At 40.9% G+C, this 14,430-nt stretch overlaps 2 protein-coding genes across 2 annotated transcripts; both read left to right on the top strand.

Moving 5' to 3' along the window:
* Positions 1-199: 199 nt before the first annotated feature.
* On the top strand, positions 200-3,155 carry nprl2 (NPR2 like, GATOR1 complex subunit). Its single transcript, XM_080846502.1, has 11 exons — positions 200-312; positions 525-616; positions 711-879; positions 1,060-1,168; positions 1,285-1,421; positions 1,570-1,667; positions 1,807-1,843; positions 1,967-2,060; positions 2,184-2,298; positions 2,493-2,635; positions 2,805-3,155. The coding sequence occupies exons 1-11, from the start codon at positions 235-237 to the stop codon at positions 2,870-2,872; spliced, it is 1,140 nt and encodes a 379-aa protein (XP_080702628.1). The 5' UTR covers positions 200-234; the 3' UTR covers positions 2,873-3,155.
* A 491-nt stretch (positions 3,156-3,646) lies between these two features.
* Positions 3,647-13,583, top strand: zmynd10 (zinc finger, MYND-type containing 10; the record flags this gene model as incomplete). Its single annotated transcript, XM_080846257.1, has 12 exons — positions 3,647-3,732; positions 3,972-4,080; positions 9,357-9,473; positions 9,599-9,652; positions 9,875-10,027; positions 10,185-10,273; positions 10,406-10,506; positions 10,857-11,029; positions 11,893-12,018; positions 12,379-12,500; positions 13,219-13,344; positions 13,484-13,583. 12 exons carry the CDS (start codon positions 3,647-3,649, stop codon positions 13,581-13,583), a joined length of 1,356 nt encoding a protein of 451 aa, XP_080702383.1.
* Between the last annotated feature and the right edge of the window lie 847 nt (positions 13,584-14,430).

Genomic DNA, 14,430 nt, shown 5'->3' with positions numbered 1-14,430 from the left:
TCTTGCCATGTTTTTTCCCCTCTGGACTAGCTTTTAAACTCATCAACCCCCCATTTAGAACTGGATCATAGCTACATAAGAATCGTGAATGACTTTGCCCTAACGACACGACAAAAATCCGTGGCATACGCATCCCGTTCTCATGTCACTTTTAATTTGATAGTCATGTCGAAAGTTGACCCGGAAGTTGATGTTCTTGTTATTCTGATATTTTCTAGGAATGTACTTCTAAGCATGGGTACAAAAAGTAGGATTGAGTGTATCTTCTTCAGTGAATTTCATCCTACTTTAGGGCCAAAGATTACGTATCAGGTAGGCCTACGCACACAACGTTTCAAAAGTGATGTTTAAGGCATGGACCGTTTTCGTAACATTAACGTTACCATAGGAGAAATTCTTAGCTAAGCTTGTGACAGCTCTTACATTTGGTCAATGGAATGTTGTCATTGCAAAGTCCTATATTGTTTATTTTGTTATGCCATGATTTGTTTTTTACTACATTGACATAGTGACATTGTCCACAGGTCCCAGAGGAGTACATTTCAAGGGAGCTTTTTGATACAGTACAGGTGTATATCATCACCAAACCAGAATTGCAGAATAAGCTCATCACAGTGTATGTAACGCCGGTCAACATTTGCGATCATTTCAGAAGAAACTGTACGTTGAAGTTCTGTTGTTCTAACCTTTTTTTGTGTGCTTTTACACAGTACTGCAATGGGGAAAAAGCTTATTGGTTGCCCTGTTTGCATCGAGCACAAGAAATACAGCCGGAACGCTCTTCTCTTTAACCTGGGTCTGGTATGTGATGCACAGACAAAGACGTGTGCACTGGAACCTATCGTGAAGAAGTTGTCAGGATACCTCACTACACTGGAGGTGCACTTCTGAGTTCTGGGTGTTCCATGACCTATAAACAGGATATCAAACACTGCAGGCACTCACAGATTGGCTGCATAAACTTCAGTAGAAATATCATCTTTGTTTTTGTCCTGATCTTTGCCTCTCTTGTACTCTCCATCTTTTCTTCTCTCCTTTCGAATCTGCTTAATTCAACAGCTTGAGAGTGGTTTTATATCAAATGAGGAGAGCAAGCAGAAGCTGTTGCGAATTATGTCCACACTCCTGGAAGACCTTAATGCCACTGGAGCATGCACTCTACCCATTGGTATGTACTGCTGTATTTACATGCGTGACAGTGCTGTCAATACCTCTGTCAAGTTCCCTCCTTACACGTCTCTCTCTGCTATGCGCTTAAAGTTTCTCTCTCTTTTTATTGCGTAGATGAGTCTAATACCATCCACCTTAAGCTAATTGAGCTGAGGAAGGATCCTGTTATTGTGCAGGAGTATGACGTGCCTGTGTTCACACAAAATAAAGACCATTTTATAAAGGCCCAGTGGGATCTTACTACTCAACAGGTCAGTAAACAATATTGTAATTAGTCCTTATAGTAGTGATTTATTTTGTGTAATTAATGACAATAGTAAATAAGATAGTAATCTTATTGGTACATGAACTAGAATGAGTCACAGAGGTATGGGATGACAGTTATGGAATTTGTTTTAGATTCTCCCTTACATTGATGGATACAGACACATCCAGAAGATATCAGCAGAGGCAGATGTGGAGCTAAATCTTGTTCGGATAGCAGTTCAGAACTTGCTGTGAGCATGCCATTATTCATCCTTAAAAACATCAATACATTGATCAGTTTGTAGACCAGTAGTTCAATAATAATAGTTGCATTTGCATGTTTTTAAAGTGTACCTGTGCTAACAGTGCTAACATTTTTCTCTTTGTTAGGTATTATGATGTTGTTACCTTAGTGTCAATATTTCAGGTAAGGTGAGATAGGTACACATCGTAGCTTTACTCCTACACATTCTCCTAGGTTATTAAGTATTCCTGGGTCAGTGGAGTTGAGTCCTACTACCCAATCAATGCACATTCTTTGCCTCTACAGTACTCCAATGTATACTGCACAACCCCAAATGTCCAGACACTTCTTGACATAAAGTCTCTTCAAGAGGAATGCCTGCATTATGTCAGCAAACCAGGTAGACCAATGGTTTTCTGTTATCAGCGAAGAGAGAAATTAAACGTGGATCTGTATTCTTGTCTGTATCATTTCATTAAACGTGTATACTATGACAAAAATAGTGTATGTCTGTGTGTTTCAGGGCAGCGAGCTAGTCTGAGGGATATCTTTCAGCTGTATTGTGGTCTGACTCCTGGTACCACAGTTCGAGACCTTTGCTCACGGTACTCTCTGCAACTTCAAAGGGTTGATGAAAGGTGCGGACAGTATTCCTTGTATTGTGTGTTTGCGTGTGAGAAAGTACCACTTTGACAACAAGGCTCCAGACTCACAACATAGAGTGAGCGGAAGTAGTTTCGCTTAATGACAATTGGTGTGCTCTGGTTATCCACCACATGTTGTCTGAATATTTTTCAGTGCAGTTTATTTGTGTGTGTGTGTTTGCCTATAGAAAGCTGATTCAGTTTGGGCTAACCAAGGATCTGATCCGCCGGCTTCAGAAGTACCCAGTGAAAGTCATTAGGGATGAGCGTAGTCGCCCACCACGCCTCTACACGGGCTGCCATAGCTATGATGAGATATGCTGCAAAACTGGTAAGAAGTTCAGATATTTTTGTTCTGATGTTGTCTTTGGGATCTACCAGGGTCAGACTGTTTGGCAGTAGATGTAAGTAAATAATCTGGCCTCTTTGTAAGGACTATGTTTCAACTTCATCTTTTCCCTTACTTATTTTTAAAAGCCCATGCTTGTTTTTTCCCCCAGGAATGAGCTACAAAGAGCTGGATGAGCGATTGGAGAATGATCCAAACATAATCATCTGCTGGAAATGAGCACTGATGGGATGTGTGTACCAGTGGAGCCTCTTATTGCTTTGAAATGCAGCCTAGCAGCTCTCTCCACTTTGATACCCAGTGAGTGTCTACCAAAGACATGGATCTGTGTTTGGGCTCGACCAGCAAAACTGCAAGGGGATGTTGGTGAACTGCAACTGAATGGGATGGAATATGACACTGTCCTTGCGTACAAACTCTTTTATACTGACCATTTATGTCAGCAGGATGGTTAAGAATAGTCCACCTGTCATTGAAGATTCAAACCTGTACACACACACACACACACACACACACACACACACACACACACACACACAAACACACACACACGCACTCCTGTAAACTCTGTCTAAACTCACAGTTTGATTAAACTATTATTTTAACAAGAACATATATTAATCAGGTTTTGTGTAAACTATAAATGGGGTTTAACCGGGAAAAAAAATCGATGCAGTATTATTCAGCAAGACTACAGCTTCCATGTAGACGTGGGAGAATATATGAGGGTATGTGATTTGAATAGGAATGGTGACTTCAGTGAGAACAAGCACACCTCTGAAAAGCTTCAACGTACACGATCAGTGGTTCCGGAGCTCGCTCAAACATGTTTACAGTCACCACTTCTCGAATGTTTCTGCGCATGTCCGTGTGTACGGTTACCATGACAGCAACTGTTGATATTGCGTAGAGTTAAGCCACGTGCAGTTTGTCGAAGAGGATATCTTAATTTACAAAGAAAATTAGCCACACAAATCAAATCTGATAATAACTATGGACCCAGTTCTTCTTTATGGAGAGGCTGAGGGTTACGTCAAAAGCCTCGAAAAACTGCCTTTGAAGGATGTCGGTTCTCCACGGTTAGTGTACACTGACAGTGTAACCAACGTTAACTTTACTTTTTCAGTATTCGTCCACCTGAGCCAACGTTAACTAAAAGTTACTTTGAAAAGTCTAAGTACTGAGGGCAAGGTTAGGCTCGCCGTCAGTAGGCCAAGATTAACCCTGGTCGCAAGCTGACGAGATATTTTTTAATGTTAATCGTTGTCGTAGCACATCAGCTTCAATTGGGACTGTTTGTGTTGTATTTGAATGACAGGTGGTTCCGCCAGCACGAATACATTGAGAAACTAAATATGCAAGCTATTCTGAATGCCTCTGCCACTCAAGAGGAATTCGTCCAAGAGCTTTTTGTGTCATTCCGAAAGGTAAGGTTATTCTAGTGATGACTGACAGAACTGTTGGAATCACTCACACGTATCCACAAGAAGGCTTCCATGGAGGCTTATGCAGGTCTTAAGATTAGTCCACAGGGTCGGTAGGCTGTAAAATGGTGATTAATAATAGCCTAAAGATAAACATGATTTGTAAAGCACTCGTATACAGGGAATACAGCTCAAAATGCTTTACGTAGGCCTATCAGCAGACAACAAAAAATACATAATGTAATGGTCCTGGATAAACTACTCAATAATAAACAAAGGTAAAGGCATACGTATACATGATTAGATAATACAAGTGAAAAGAACACGATTAAAATAATGCATGCAAAAATAAATAATAGAAAGAATGTTGCTTATTATTAGGTATGCTTTACGTTGTCCTTATAACCTATCTACTGAGCTCTCTAATATTTGGTACAGTGATGCAGTTTAGGTGCTTAGACAATGAAGGCTGCTTTGGGGACTTTTTGCAGACTTGCTGTGTAGAGGACCTAAGGCCTGGTAAAGGCCTTGTCAGATGGAACTCAATTGTTTAGACCAGGGGTGCCCAAATTCTTTCTTGTCAGGGGCCAAATATTAATCGGAGTGGAGGGCCGCGGGCCAAAACCAGAGTTTCATGTTAGGTCATGTCCCATTATATTGAAATGTATTGCATATGTGTACCCAATTAACATTACCTTTAATGTACATACCTGCAAACTCAGAAGGGCTAAAAAAAAAAAGGTGACAAACCAAGCCCTGCCTGTAGGGGGGTCTGGGGGTATCCCCCCCAGATTTTTTTGTTATTTTAACATGTAAATTAAGCATTCTGGTATACTCCAAGACGAAAATAATGGGGAAAGATAACATTTGCTTCAGGTAAAAAAAGAAACATTTATTAACATATCATACTAATTTTATGTAATCTATTAGTATACACAGGGAAGATAGGTAGGGGACTTCTATAATGGCCAATCAACTAACAGCAAGTTAAAGGCTAATAAACATGATTGCAGGCAACAAGAGTGACTGCTGATGTTTCGATGGAAATACTCCCATTATTTTCTATTTGTATCCGTCAAAAGAGAAAGATATAACAGTTACGTGTAAGCTGTGCCGTGGAAACAAGCGCCGTGACAGCACTTGACTCCAAAGGCTACCTCCACAAACATTTGTTAAGCTAACACGAGCAGGTGAAACTTGTAGCAAGAGAGCGTCATGCCTTGACCTCAACTGAAGGACAGACTGCCCCAACTCAGATAGAGAGAGAGAGAGAGCTTGCACATTGACTACTGGTTGATTTCATATTTCATATCAACATTCTTTACACAAACATAAGTAAGGTACTTACAGTTGGCAGTTGCTAAACTCGTGTTGACATGTGTGAATTTGAACTCATGAATATGAACTTGTTCTACCTTTTCCCATTATAGGCCTACATGTAAGTTGAGAAGACTATAACATCAGCTAGATAACTAGCTATCATTTCATGCAAACGGAGCTCTTCCATTTAAATCGTTTAAGGTTAAGGTAAAAGCTAGCTAGTTAGCTAGCATAGCAACAAGATAACCATAGATATGGATCTGTATTGACAAAAGGTCAATAGCGCCCCCCTTGACCCATCTGAAACAATGTTAAAACTGTGGCCAAGCAGTGAACTGCAACCAGTCTTAGTTAAATATGACGTTGAAACCAGTGGCGGCTCGTCCATAAGGGCGATTGGGCGACGCACTGCCTATGGGAAAAGGAAGAAGGAAAAAAAATAAAATAAAATAAAAATAAAATTATAATAAAAAAAAAAATCCTGATGTATAAATTCAATCGCACGACTACATGTAAATGTAAATTTCATATATTTTTTCTGTCGGATTCTACCACTAGACCGTCTTATCTGCCTCTGTATGTCATTGTCGAATCAGGTAACAGTCATTCAGTCAGCCTAGAGTCAAGATTCAAATGGCCCCGCCCCTTCAGGGCGATCTGGGACGAAATGAAAATCGCCCCAGACCTCTCCCATTGACTCCCATGTTAAATGCGTTTTTTTCACAAAACAGAGCTCTCAATGCATTCTCTATGGCTTCCGGGAGGGCTCGCCCCTCCAAGTCTAGTCATAAGTAAGCGACGCAAAAGGCTATGGTAAAAGCCAATGAGGACGTCACACAGCTTCGACAAAGGTATGTCAAGATGGCACCTGTTCAGCACAACAATTCCATCCGCTCTTTGACAGAAACTTCTTTTTAGTCAGCGTAATAATGAAGATAAATTGACCAAAAAAACAATTAGGACTTCCTAGACCAAAAGTATCCATTCAACAGTTTTCTACAAAGGGAGGGAAATTGGAACAAAAGAAAATCGCGGTCGTGAAGTGGCTAACGCGGTCTGTATTTCTATTTACCACTGTCACTTTTCATAGGTTTCACAGTGTGAACTATCTTTGAATAATTTTTTATGTGATGACTTATTTTGCTTTTGTAAGCCAATACTTTCAAGTTCAGTCAATAAATATCGTTGGTTTTGACGTATGTTGCCCCCTTCTTTATGTTGTTAGTGGACATATCATGTGTCCTGTTCAGCTATGTTACAACATACAACATTTGAGACGTGTGGATAACGAAAAAGTGGGATAATTTAATGTGGAGCCACATCATGTTTGCTTATGAAGGCTCCTGAATGTAACTTTCTTCCATAGCGTTCCACTTGTATCTTGCTACTCTAGCTATGTAGAAAGAGGGGAGATATTACTGTTGGTTGCTGCCAATAGTGGAAAAAAAGGTATTGCTGCATGAGTAAATCGGATAACTTAATGTACCTACTGAATAGGTCGCCTTAATCATAAAAAAAAAAATTGCCCCCCCTGAGAATTTTTTCAGGAGCCGCCACTGGTTGAAACAGAGACCCTGTTAAAAATGGGTTAAAATGCTGTCTAACGAATGACGTTCTAACTATAATTCTGACCGGAGCGCGGGCCAAAATAAATCCAGCGCGTGCCACATTTGGCCCGCGGGCCCCAAATTGGGCAGCCCTGGTTTAGACCTTTGTATACAAGTAGAAGGACTTTTAAATCAATTCTGAAAGATACAGGGTAACAGTGCAGTGTAGCTAGAACAGGCATAATTTGCACTCTCTTCATTGCTTTCATTAAAAGTCTAGCAGTAGAGCTTTGATTTAGTTTCTCAATTGACTTTCTTGGAAGACAAGTAAACCGAGCATTACAGCTGTCCAGTCTACTTGAAGTAAACGCATGAATTAGCTTTTCAGCATCCTGTTGAGTTAAAAACGGACATTATTTGGCAATATGGAAGAAAGCTATTTAGGTCACCTTGCTTATGTGGGGTTTAAAACTTACATCAGAGTTATATTTGTTACTTCCACTTTCTTCTGATGACCCAGATTTCGTAGCCTTTTAGAAAGTGCATCTCTTTTGGCTTTAGGGCCAACTAAGAGTATCTCTAGTATCTTAATTTAATTAAAACAAATTATTGCTCATCCATTGATTCATTTTGGACACACAGGTAGTCAGGCAGTATAAAACATGTGTGTTGTTAAGCCCGATAGAAATGTAGGCTATAGTTGTGTGTCATCAGCATAGTTACAAAAGTCAATATTGTGTTCCCTCATGATATTAAAAAACCATAATTAAAAAAAGAACCAAGGACCAAGACAGCTTCCTTGCGCAAGACCACAAGAATGTCATATTTCTTTGATAGGTGTTCTCCAAGGCTAAAGACAGAGAGATCAACCCAGTTGTCTAGCCTATTCATTTAAATGCTGTGGTCAACTGGGTCCAATGCAGCATTCAACTCTAAGGGCCTGTCCAAACCGGAACAGAGACCATGTTTGCAGCAGCACAAGCATCTTGCTCGTGAAGGGTAAATTTGATTTAGGCCTGAAATTACTTTTCTTCAATAGCGGTGTCACAACAGCAGTTTTAAATGCATTGGATAATATACCAGTTTAAAGAGATGTGTTAGTTCTTGTTAAAAGATGTGGAGACACTGTTAAAAAAAATTCTGCCGATCATGTGAATTACTGGTTTTCCTAACAAAACCAGCTCTAATGGTATTTTTTGAAGAACTGCTAAATGTCAGAGGCTGGTCAGGGACTTCATTTTCAGTCAATAATTGAGAACAATATCCTTTAATTGATGGAGTTCTCTGCAGTGATGTTTGAAAAGTAGGTTTTTCTCAATGGTGTGGATAACATTATTACAGGCGCTTCTTCAGTATGTTACAGGGGATCTCTAGTTGAGTTTTTATGCTTTTATGCTCGTGCAGCAGTTCTTACTAATATAATAGTGATCCATGGTGATATTTTATCATGAGACCTCTTTTGGATCTTAACCATAGGTGGTTTTGGGGAGGGGCAGTGCCCCTGTAACACTGAGTGTGGCTCACCTCCAAACGAAGAGTCTACTACAATAATTATAGAATTATACATTTATTGCAATGATATAATGCTGACGCAAAAGGCGCAACAAATATGCCTCAACATTCTAGTCGGAACCCTGAGCGGTACACCGCCATTGTCTGGCTGGAGCCATAGACATATTCCCTTATTTGTCAATCCTCCCTTCCTTCCTTCCTTCCTTCCTTTCACACGTCCTAGCCCCTCCCTCTAATAATAATGTAAAGGAAACGTTGAAGGAATGCACTGAAGATAGAGGAATCAAAGATAGACAGACATGAGGAATGAGATGTGCTTGCTCACTCAAGCATTACTTTAAAGAGACATCAGCTACTGATGACCCCAGTTATGTTTTCCACAAAAAAATTGTAATTCATCATTGAAATGAAATCATGAAACCCATGGTCCTTTACTACTTTATGGTTGCCAGTTGACAAGTAAAAAAAGTCAGTTATCACGTTTTTATCAAAAACAGTGAAATGTTTCTTATCGTGTCTGTGGTGTTTCAGAAGAACAGTTTGACAGATTTAGATTGCATCAAATAAGAATTTGGATATCACAGTATTTCTAAAAACTCAGAAAGATCTGTTGTGTTGAAGACCTTATGTGCTGTTTGATGAAGTCACCAATGATCATCACTAACTGTAGTCGCCTTAGTGGTAAGCCAGTGGAATATGATGGAGAGACTTGGAAGCGACCAAAGCCTCTCAAGTAGGGGGAAATCCTCGACAGCCAAGATGTCTAATCCTTGCTATGGAAGGATCTTTGTAGAGAAGACTATTATCCAGAAACAAACCACAAACGGTCTAAAACAGGATATGCGGCTGTAATGCAGGTCATCCTATCATCCCAGGTATATTAATTGCTGTTGTCTACAGATCTCCACGCTGGTGCATGAGATGATTCTCATTGAGGTTTGGAAGCAAAAAGTGTTCCCCATCCTCTGTCAGCTACAGGACTTCACGCCCAAGGGCACATTTCCTTTGTACATGGTGGTAAGTTGACACTGCTGTCTTTTCAGACCACAGTTTTTTTTTGGGGGGGGGGGCATATTAGCAATGTATGGTGTCATGTTGACAATAGTTGTAATTGATTAAAAAACTGATGTACCTGCATTTAGATCCATCATGAAGCCACAGTCATAAACCTTCTGGAGACGATCATGTTCCACCAGGTGAGAGCACATTGATTTCAGTTAAGTGCATTCTGGTGGGCCAGGTAGTACTAAATTACATTTGGGGTTGTTGTTAGTGACACATCTTTTCCTTCGTCTTGATCAGTGTTATTGTTTCATGTGGGAGGCTGTTTTGTGTATATGAGGTGGAATGAATACTTGTGTGTCGTAATGTGTACTGTATGCCACCGTGCCACCATGTGTGCTCTATGCTGTTGACAGGACTGTTGTGAATCGGCAGAGGAAGCCATTCTGGACCTGGTGGATTACTGCCACCGCAAACTCACTCTTCTTGCGGGGAAATCTGCTCGCGGAGATACCCCAACTGGAGACCGCATCACCCATACTCCTGATGCAAACCAGTCCTCTCTACAGGTTACTTCGCAATTAAGAATTTCGAATATTCATGTCATTTTAGATTCAATACACAGCAAATCATGGACACAAATATAACTTATGTTACGTGGGTAATTAGGTGTACTGTTACAGCCATATTACATTCATGCACTATTTTTAACATTTCTTCTGGCAGGAGTTGCAGAATCAGAGTACCAGCCTGGAATTTGACATCTCCCTTAAGGCACTGTCTGTGTTACGCTACATCACTGGACATTTGGAGAGGTAGTGGCTGTGATGATTTCATGTCTATGGCAGATTTGGTATTGTACAGATGTAATAGACTACTGTTTCTGACTGTATGGAGATTTCCCCACTGTGGCATTGTTCCTGAGCAAAGTTGTCATCTTCTTGCAGCTTGAGTGTGAGCGTGCTTAGTAGACTCCTGCGTACCCACAACATGCCCTGTGTGCTGGTGCAGCTGATGCAGTATTGCCCCTGGAGCCGCTACACTGCAGGTACGCCTCACCTGGATGATGTCTTCATTTGTTGACAAATGCAACAGTTACTGACCTGGTTAGGTCGTAACATGAAGGGGAACTTGCCTCTAATTTTCTGGAATCTTACACTAGGTGTAGTTTTAAAAATATCCAGGTTCTGAAAACAAGCAGTGAGCAGTATTGTACCTATGCACGTATTTGCTGATCTACAGTGCTGACGGACAGATATCAGTCAATCACCTGTCTAGTTTAAATCATCAATTATCGGAATTTGTACAGAAAGAAATGAAATGGCGAAATGGAAAAAAAACAGCACTTTCCATCACAGAGACACACAGCAGCTGTGGTCACTCTGTCTCTCCCCACAGGGAAAGTAGAGAAGTACACGAATGGGAAGTGGCAGGTGGTGGCCCCTCACGACCAGGTGAAGATGACCCAGCAGGACGGGCAGCTGTGGATCGCCATGCTCAACCTCCTGCTCAAGCCAGAGTGCCAGGGTAAATACGACTACAACAGCTTCAACAAGAGCCAGCTCCTGAAGGTAAGCTGTTTGACGCCTCAGACCCAGTTGACTTCTGACTTAAATTGGCCAATTAAAGGTCACTATGTAAGTACCTTTTAGATATAGCTGCTTTTCCTTTCATGTGTCCATTCCATCGACAATTCTATCTTATGGTTCACACTACATTTTATCATTGATGGCTACTGATTATTTCAGTGATGGCTACTGATCATTTCATTGGGGGCTACTGATCATTTCATTGATGGCTACTGATAATTTCATTGATGGCTACTGATCATTTCATTGGCTATGTATCCATGTGGATTGGTCAAGTGAGCACTTGTGATGATGCATCAATTAAGAAATTTCTTTGTGGTCAGCCAGGATGTAAGTAGGTTGTTGCCATTTATATCAAAACAAGATGAAGTTATTTTGCTTGTGTCTAAACAACTAAAGGGGAAGTGAATGGAACAAAGTTGGACAGATTCCAAAGAGGGTTCATTGAGTCCTCATCCATAACCCACCCACCTATCTACACACACACACACACACACACCCACACACACACACACACACACACACACACACACACGCACACACACACGTACAAAATAAAGGAAGTGAGCGTGTGCCAGATCATTGTTCTTTTCTCCGCCCCCTCATCTCTCTGATGAGTAGACCGCAGTTCTGCTTGTGAAGTCATGACTGCACCTCTTCCTTTTCTCAATTTCTCTTCTCCCCTTCCCCTATTTTTACTCTTTTGTCCCAAAGCAAATACTGACTGCACATGCGCTTTTACACATACCACAGCTTGAAACAATCTTGTTGAGGTTAAAAACATGCACACATGTAGGCCCTATGCATGTTTGTCTTTTATTATGTGTACATGTGTGTGTCTACAGCTGCAAGGCTTCCTGACAGAAGTGCTGATTGACCAGTTACCTGTCCTGGGGGAACTCCAGCGCTTTCTCAGCCAGCTGGCGCTCACCGACCCGGCACCCCCAAAGAAAGACCTTATTCTGGAGCAGGTACAGGGTGTGGGCCTGTACTTCTTGTAAACTTGTGAAGAGATTGTTTTGCTACATGAAAACACACAGATTTATTTCATATTGAAACACATATGCACATATAAGGTCAGTGGTGTGACAAAGAGTCACAGATACATCATGTATGTGTCCACTTGATTGTACTTAAATGTACTTATTAAATGTACTCCCAAATGAACATGCTTTTCACTGTGAATAAAAAGCATAATTGGATAAACTACGTACCAGTCTATAGATGCTATACCATACAGACACTTGGACACAGATACACACACATCAGGACTAGTATTGATATGAGGTCATGTAACGAAATGATGAGTAATGAAAACTCTGTGCTGACAGATCCCAGAGATGTGGAGCAACATTATGGATGAAAATTCAGGGAAGTGGAAAGCCATCGCCAAGCATCAGGTTAAGACAGCCTTTAACCCCTCAGAGAGTGACCTGAGAGAACAGGCACAAAGGTCAGACACCACACACACACACACACACACACACACACACACACACACACACACACACACACACACAGAATACATAAACATTTCAATGCCATCCTATCATTAATTCAACTGTAAATATGACGCTACATTTCCATTCAGTATTGTTCTGCTTCAGCTGAGCTCAGTCTTCTACGGAAACACAAATATGCTATAGCACGTGGGTGGGAGAGGTCAGGTATGAGTTTGTATCTCCTGTGGCTTGGCAGCGTGTGGGATTATTATACAGTAAACTTTTCCAGTTTCAGGGTGTGTGGGTCATTTCCAGACTATGTTTTCAGCTTCCTCTCCACTTGTCTTTTTCATGTGCAAACACAAAACCTGAGTGAAACTGAAACTGTTATTACACTCTTTCATATACAGAGATTACTAGTGTTCCCGCATCTGTTGGTTTACATTCTTAAATATACTGCAGGACTGTATTGATTACTGGCTGCATAACCAAGCTTTAGTACCTCATTCAATGACATGTGTCCACCCGAATAATTTCAGTTTCAAGTTTGAACAAGCATTTTTGCTTGGAGACTTTTGATGAAATTATCCTGTCAATTTCTGTAAACATGTTGTAAATTCAACATCTCTCGAGTTAAAGATGAATTAATCATCAAATTGTCTCATTACCTTATGCTTTACAAAGTATACACAGTTTTACAATGTCATATAACCGTTATTTCTAATTCAGGTTGTCCCAGACATATAACTTGGATGTTCTGGAGAGTCTGATTCCAGAGAAGCCCAAGTGCGGCTCGTGCGGTGCTGAGGCAACCAAGCGCTGCTCCCGCTGTCAGGGTGAATGGTACTGCAACAGGTAAGACTCCACTCATGCTACTGGCACAAAACAAAGACCAGAGACAGAGTTTTATTTATTCAAGATACTGTGTAATTACAATATAATTCAAGTCCTTGTAGACTGAAAACCTTCTGATCTTTCCTCTGCATGTCTGCAGAGAGTGTCAGGTGAAGAACTGGCCTAAACACAAGCCTGCGTGCCAGCTGATGACTGAAGCCACAGAGAAACTGCAGAAAGAGCTCAGCATCAGTGCCTGAGATGGGTCATTGCCCTGAGGAGAAGACAAAGAGAGGGGAGGGCCACTCGGTCACAGACAAAGCCAAGGAGGTGTTGTACCATCTAACATTGAATGTTATGAACTCTTCCCACCTCATGGACCTGGAGGTAACTGCTTGAGTATTGAGAAGAAGATTTACATTTGTCCAATACCGACATTTCTATTCAGTAGACTGCAAGTTTGCATTTCAAAGGAATGTCATCCATGCAAACTGTGCATGTCTTTCTTCCCCGGACCCATTACTGCTTAGCTCTATCAGCAGGTTTGGAGGCTCGTACTCCCTGAGCCTTGATGAGGGAGAGCCCTGATGACAGGCTAATACGTCTGTCAGTTCTTGTCAAACGCCTTCGACCTCAGAGAAGGTGGGAGCTGTTTGGGACTTGATACTTCTCTTAGGAGCTGTAAACAGAGATGATGGTTAATGAAGCTTTCAGATCAGCTGATGAAAGATGTCCTCTGCTAATTACAGCTGTATTTGTGTTTTGTCTGATGTGTTGCACCATAATACAATAAACAAACCAATACAAAAAAAAAAAACGTGTATGAATTTCTGAGTAGGATAGCATCTGTTGGTCTGTTCCAATCAATCAAACTCTAAAAAACAAGGAAGTCGTAACAAGTCATGAACCAGGTCTAAATGGTTTTGATTCATTCATCATCTCAATTACTTTTTGTGTTTAGGGATGACAGGTTTAATGCTGGCTAAAAGAGAAGCTGCAAGCTGAAGTAGCGTTTTGAGTGTGACATTATCACTCTAACTGTAGAGAGGGTGAGCTTTCAGCTGAGAATTCATGACAAAATATGAAGATATTGAATGCATTTTTTAA

The sequence above is a fragment of the Sprattus sprattus genome (assembly GCF_963457725.1).
Source record: "Sprattus sprattus genome assembly, chromosome: 10".
NCBI lineage: Eukaryota > Metazoa > Chordata > Actinopteri > Clupeiformes > Clupeidae > Sprattus > Sprattus sprattus.
Note: the sequence above shows the minus strand (reverse complement) of the source record. Positions and strands in the feature narration are given on the sequence as shown.

What these genes read in the sequence shown, in the direction of transcription:
- nprl2 (XM_080846502.1), top strand. Translation starts at nt 235, where the DNA reads ATGGGTACAAAAAGTAGGATTGAGTGTATCTTCTTCAGTGAATTTCAT. An exon ending in GGCCAAAGATTACGTATCAG is followed by an intron (nt 313 to 524) that starts GTAGGCCTACGC and finishes CATTGTCCACAG; the next exon opens with GTCCCAGAGGAGTACATTTC. An exon ending in ATAGCAGTTCAGAACTTGCT is followed by an intron (nt 1,668 to 1,806) that starts GTGAGCATGCCA and finishes TCTCTTTGTTAG; the next exon opens with GTATTATGATGTTGTTACCT.